General features: G+C 66.5%; 1 protein-coding gene across 1 annotated transcript in view; it reads left to right on the top strand.

The window, feature by feature from the left end:
- The window catches only part of LOC109311388 (tubulin monoglycylase TTLL3), a 7,043-nt gene extending 2,947 nt beyond the window's left edge, over positions 1 to 4,096 (top strand). The window contains 7 exon segments of the mRNA XM_019537004.1: positions 44 to 243; positions 323 to 1,023; positions 1,025 to 1,159; positions 1,235 to 1,383; positions 1,636 to 1,879; positions 1,966 to 2,401; positions 2,740 to 4,096. Of these exon segments, the coding sequence (XP_019392549.1) occupies positions 44 to 243; positions 323 to 1,023; positions 1,025 to 1,159; positions 1,235 to 1,383; positions 1,636 to 1,879; positions 1,966 to 2,401; positions 2,740 to 3,507 (2,633 nt within the window). The 3' untranslated portion in view covers positions 3,508 to 4,096.
- The last annotated feature ends 1,810 nt before the right edge of the window (positions 4,097 to 5,906 follow it).

Genomic DNA, 5,906 nt, shown 5'->3' with positions numbered 1-5,906 from the left:
GGCCGGACGAGGACCCCGAGGGCACCTACAGCCTCATGGTGAGTGCAGGCCCGGGCGCGGTGGGCTCCCGGCCTGGCACCGCGCAGGCCCTCACCCGCCGCCCCGGGGGCGCAGTCGCGGCTGGCTCGCAACCAGGTGCCCTACTTCATCTGGACCAACCGGCGCGACGTGGTCGACTGCCGCGCGCTGCGCAAGGAGCAGGTCATGAACCACTACGCCCGGGCCGGCTCCTTCACCACCAAGGTGCGGCGCGCGGGCAGGGCAGGGCGGGACGGGGCCCAGCCCCGGGGCTGCCTCGCCAGGCCCGGCTGCGTCCCCCCAGGTCGGGCTGTGCCTCAACCTCCGGAACCTGCCCTGGTTCGACCAGGCCGATGCCGACACCTTCTTCCCCCGCTGCTACCGGCTGGGCGCCGAGGACGACAAGCAGGCCTTCATCGGTGAGAGCCAGTCCTGGGGCCGGGTGCCACCCCCTCGCTGCCACCCGTGCCAGCTGACACCTTCTCCCCCTGCTGCCACAGAGGACTTCCGGCTCACTGCTGCCTGCAGCCTGCTCAAGGTGGTGCTGAGCAGGGCTGGGGGCCCGCTTGCTCAGGAGGCCCGGGCCAACTCCATACAAGAGGGGCCCCCGGAGCCCAGCACATCCCCTGGTAGGTGGTGGACATGGGACCAGGGGCATGGCAATGCCAGGGCCAAGCTGACCCTCTCCTCCCTTGGAGCCAGATGGGGGCAGCCGGACAGCTGCCCCTGCCCCTGTCTCCAGGAGGAGAGGACATACAGGGAGTGCCTGGTCCTCTGGTCCCCTGCTACGCCCAGAGCACAGTCCCCACCGCCTGGTCTAGCTGCCCCAGAGACCACTGAGCCCCCAGCCAGCTCCACACACCTCACTGACCTCCCTGCTGCATCATGGGCCTGGGGGGCAAGGCCTGCCAGACAAAGCAGGGAGCCCCTTGCTGCTCCCCCTTGCAGTGTCCCTGCAGGGGGCTGCCCGGCGGCGGGGCAGCCCACTCCCTGGGCAGCTGGTGGAGACGGCGCTGCAGGCCTGCGAGGAGCACCTGAACAGCCTGCGGCACCAGGACATTGACAAGGTGGCAGAGCTGGCCCCCGCTAGGGCAGACGCCCGCTGGGAGCAGTTCCTGCGTGGCTACTACCGCGTGGTGCAGTAAGTGCCGGAGGCGGGTGAGCTGGGCAGGGGGCTGCTTGGACCCTGGCTCTGAGTGGCCGTGTCTGACTGCAGCGAGGGGGCACCCCTGGAGCTGTTGCCTGCCCACGCTGAGCAGTGCCAAGATATGCTGCAGCGGCTGCGGGAGCTGCTGCCACAGCTGGAGATGGACGGGGACCACAACATCTGGATCGTGAAGCCTGGAGCCAAGTCCCGTGGCAGAGGTAAGGGGCCCCTGCCCCAGGGGATGCGCCTGTTCGTCACCCAGCACCAGCCCCCTGGACTGTGCAGCTCTGGCTCCAGCTCTTGGAGCCCTGCTGCCCCCAGGCTCCCAGCACCTGGAGTGCGTCCAGCCAGGAACATCCTTGGCCGGGCGGCTGGCGCGTTCGGGCTGGGTGTCCCTGCAAGGGTTCTGCAGCTGGAGCTGTTCCCACGGAGGAAAGGGCAGGCTGGCATCAAGTGCTGGGTTGCTGCAGGGATCATGTGCATGGCACGGCTGGAGGAGATGCTGAGGCTGGTGGACTGCGACCCCATTGTGGTGAAGGATGGAAAGTGGGTGGTGCAGAAGTACATCGAGAGGCCCCTGCTCATCTACGGCACCAAGTTCGACCTGCGCCAGTGGTTCCTGGTGACGGACTGGAACCCGCTCACCATCTGGTTCTACCGCGACAGCTACCTGCGCTTCTCCACGCAGCCCTTCTCCCTGCACAACCTGGACGCGTAAGCAGAGGTGCTCCCTCTGGGGCCAGGGCTGTGGCAACAGCAGGAGGCAAGGGCCGGTGCCAGCTGTGCTGTCTCTGCCTCAGTGCCGTCCACCTGTGCAACAACTCCATCCAGAAGCACTACGAGGCCTCACTCCAGCGCCACCCGCACCTGCCCCCCGGCAACATGTGGTCATCGCAGCAGTTTCAGGAGCACCTGCAGCAGACGGGGGCAGGGGCGGCCTGGCAGGACGTAATGGTGCCGGGCATGAAGGCGGCCATCATCCACGCTGCGCAGAGCGCACAGGACGCCGTGGAGCTGCGCAAGGGCAGCTTTGAGCTCTATGGTGCTGACTTCATCTTTGGGGAGGACTTTAAGCCCTGGCTCCTGGAGGTCAATGCCAGCCCCACCATGGCGGCCTCCACAGCTGTGACCAGCCAGCTGTGTGCCGGCGTGCAGGCTGACACGCTGCGTGTTGTCATCGACCGCCGGCACGACCGCGCCTGCCCCACTGGCGCCTTCGAACTCATTTACAAGCAGGTGAGCACCTCATGGCACCCAGAGCACAACCACACATGGCAGGGGACCGCAGCCCTGGGGCCAGCAGGCAACATCAGGGAGCCCAGCCCTGGCTGGGACCATGAGGGGGGCAGCCTGCCACCTACGATGGGCCTTCCTGGCAGCCACAGCCACATCAAGGCTGCACGCCTCTTCCTTCTCCACCTGCTTGCAGCCATCCCCAGGGCCAGGGCCACGGCACAGCCAGGCTGGGGAGCCTAGTGGCACCTCTTCCACATGCCCCACCCAAGGGGGGACACTGACTTGGGGTCCCACACAGGAGCAGGACAAATGCAAAGCTCCCCATTGCTCTCCCCTAGGCTGCCGTGGATGTGCCACAGTACGTGGGAATTAGCCTCCTGGTGGAAGGGTCCACAGTGAAGAAGCCATGGGCTTCAGCCCAGAGGAACTGCAGCAGCAGCCCCAGGCGCAGCCCCCCACCCTCCACACTGGGCTGTCTACGCCGCCCCCAGCAGCACACCAGCCCCCGCTGGCCCAAAACTGCTGGGAGCCCCAGGGCCCTGGGGCCCCCTGTGCGGGTTGGTGCCGGCACAGGCAAAGAGGACAAGGCCTGGGAACAGGCAGCAGCCAGCACGGCCTCTGCCCCCACTGGTGCCAGGCTGAAGGCACCTGGCAGGCTGAGGCCAGAGCTAGGGCACAAGCGGCGCTTGGTGCTGCCCAGCGTGGTCACTTCTCTGCCGGGGGACAAGCAGCTGCTGTTGCCGCCATCCCAGCCCCAGCCCTGCCCCAAGGGCAGCCCCCGGCTGCCAGCTGCCCGCGTGGGGGGGTCCTCCCACCGCCGCCTGCTGCAGTCCTCATGGGGCAGCCACAGAGAGGCTCTGCAGAGGCCTGTTTGGCAGCCAGGGCAGGAGCTGCAGCCCTGTGTGCGGGGCCTGGGCACCTTGGCAGCAGCCTACAGGCAGCTCCCCTGCCCTGCAGCGTCCCCTGGGCTAGAGGGCCAGCAGGAATGTGCCCAGGCCATCCCATGGGGCAGGGTGCCAGCTGCTCCTGCCCAAGACAGCAGCAGGGACAAGCACCCATGGGTCCTCTCAGCCCCTGAGTTGGGGCCCTCCCAGCTGTACCGTTAGGAGAAGGAAGAAGAGGGACAGGTCGCAGAGGTAAGGAAGCAGCTGGGCCTGCTGACTGCAGACAGTGCCTGCTATGGTCCAGCCACCCAAACAGGATCGTGTGCCAGGGTCCAATAAAGGACACTGAGGAAGGCGCTGGCCTACATGTGATGTGAGCAGACACATGAGAGCAAGCAGGGCTCTGCTTTATTCAGTGCTCACTGTGGCTGCAGGGACAGCTGAAGGGTGCAGGCCATTACCTCCCTTTCCCACATGCCCCACAAACAGCAGGGAGCAGCCAAGTGTTGCTTGGGTTCAGCCCCACACCCAAGGGCCTTGGGAGGTAAGAGCAGGGGCCCAAGGATGCACAACAGGAAAGGCTGGGGCAGCAGCTGGGATGTGGGGCAAGGGGACCCACCCAGCCCGGAGCCCTACCCTGCCTCCAAGATGAGGAGCAGGGAAACGTGTTTCTGCCTGTGTACTTCCAGGGCTCAGAGGCAGCATCCCAGAAACACCAGCTCCAGCGCAGGCAGCCTCTCTGTTCCCCCACTGCCTGGGGCAGAGAGTCGCTGGGAGAAGGCAGGTCACAGGCCATCACGGAGCCACTACTGCCTGCAGCCACCCTGCGGCTCCAGGTGTGTAGGCAGCCCCAGACGGTGAAGCGTCCTCAGGAAGAAGGGTGGGGGAGGTGCAGCAAGGACCACAGCCGGGAGCCGCAGCTGGTGCAGGTGGAGATGCAAGGGCAGGAAATGCACCTGCTGCTGTGTAAGGCACAGCCTGTGAAGCAGCTGCTGAGGCAGGACCTGCCAGGAGAGACAGACGGGCAGGGCTCAGGGCCTGGGAGACTGACACCACCGACCCACAGGAGACCTCCCCTGCACCGTGGCCTCAGCTGCTGCTCCCTGTGCCAAGGCAGGCACGGGCAATAGGCACTGTGAAAGGATTGGGAGGCAGACAAGACACAGCCTCAGAGGGCAGAAGGATGCCAGGGGATGCAGGCAGAGACAAGGCTGAGGGATGTCCCTGGGAGGGGAGAAGGGAGCGAGACCAAGGGCCCAAGGACTGCTGGATACCAGGGCTCAAGCCAGCACCTGGTACTAGACTCCCAAGTGCCCCACCCCCCTGCCCCCACCCCAAAATCATGCAGGGTCCAGGATCTAGGGCTATCCCTGGGCCATGCAGGGCTCAGCCCCTTTGCCCACCAAAGATGCGTGCCGCCCAGCCACAGAGCAGAGGCGAGGGAAGGACGCTTGTACCTGTGTGCAGGGAGGCGCACTCTCTGCTGGCAGCAGGAAGGGCTGCCCCAGGACTACGCCCACGCGGGCCGAGTACACGTGGTCACCCAGCGCGGGGCACAGCAGCAGCGTCAGGTGCACCAAGAGCTGGCCAGAGAAGGCTGCAGCAATGAGCAGGAGGGTTAGCCCTGGTGCTCAGCTCCTGCCCCCAGCCCCCAGCCCATCCCATCCCACCTGTCATTGGCTGGAGTTGCAGGAGGGTGCAGCCATGTGCAGAGCCCAGCACAGTGTAGCACGTCCGGGTTCTCTTCACCTCCTTCCTCGCCACGCTGCCCTTGGATGGCGCTGCCACCGGCACCACCTGGTGTCAGAGCCGCGCGGTCAACAGTGTCCCAGGCTGTGTTCCAGGCCTGGCCAGCACCAGGCTGCACGGGGCCAAGGAGCAGGCTACAGCAGCACTGCCAGACCTGCAGCCCAGGTCCTGCCTCCTGCTGCCCTCATACTTGCCCTGCACTGCTGAGTTAACTCTTACCAGCTGCGCATCCCCAACCTGCTCCAGCTTCAGCCCTGTGCAGACTTCCCCCTTGGAGTCAGCTGGGACCCCGACCGTGACAGCACTAGGGGAGGGGGAGGAAGAGGGAGCTGGTGTCAGGCTGCTCCGTGGCTGCCTGGTCAGAGCTTATACCACCCAGGTCCCTCCCGGGGGGCCAGGACTCCCGGCAGCCCCGTGCTGGGAGTGGCCATCTTGCAGGGGCGGGCAGGCAGACAGAAGAGGGGCCCAGTGAGACGAGCTAATGCTCTGGGGCAGGAGCCGGGCTGCCCTCCCCACGACCTCACTCTCCTGTACCCTCAGCTGCCTGGAGAGAGGGGGAGGTGCCTTTGCTCACCAGTATGTGGCAGCGGGGTGCCCCGTCCTGCGGGCCTGCACGAAGAACCCCTGGAGCCGCTGCGTGGTGGCATGACAGCTGGAGAGGAGCACAAGGCCGGAGCTCTCCCTGGGGAGAGCAGTGTCACGCTGCACCTGGGCCCAGCCACCCAGCCCTGCCCCACGGACACCGGGCTCCCACCCCGGGAGGACACCTACTTCCCGGGAGCTTTGACCACGTGGAGCTCGGGAGGCAGGTCCAGGCGCTGGCTCAGCTGCGGGAGCAGGGCCTCCAGCGTCAGCTGCCCCGGCCTGCCTGC

Source organism: Crocodylus porosus, unplaced genomic scaffold, assembly GCF_001723895.1.
Source record: "Crocodylus porosus isolate Cpor-Errol unplaced genomic scaffold, CroPor_comp1, whole genome shotgun sequence".
Lineage (NCBI taxonomy): Eukaryota > Metazoa > Chordata > Crocodylia > Crocodylidae > Crocodylus > Crocodylus porosus.
Note: the sequence above shows the minus strand (reverse complement) of the source record. Positions and strands in the feature narration are given on the sequence as shown.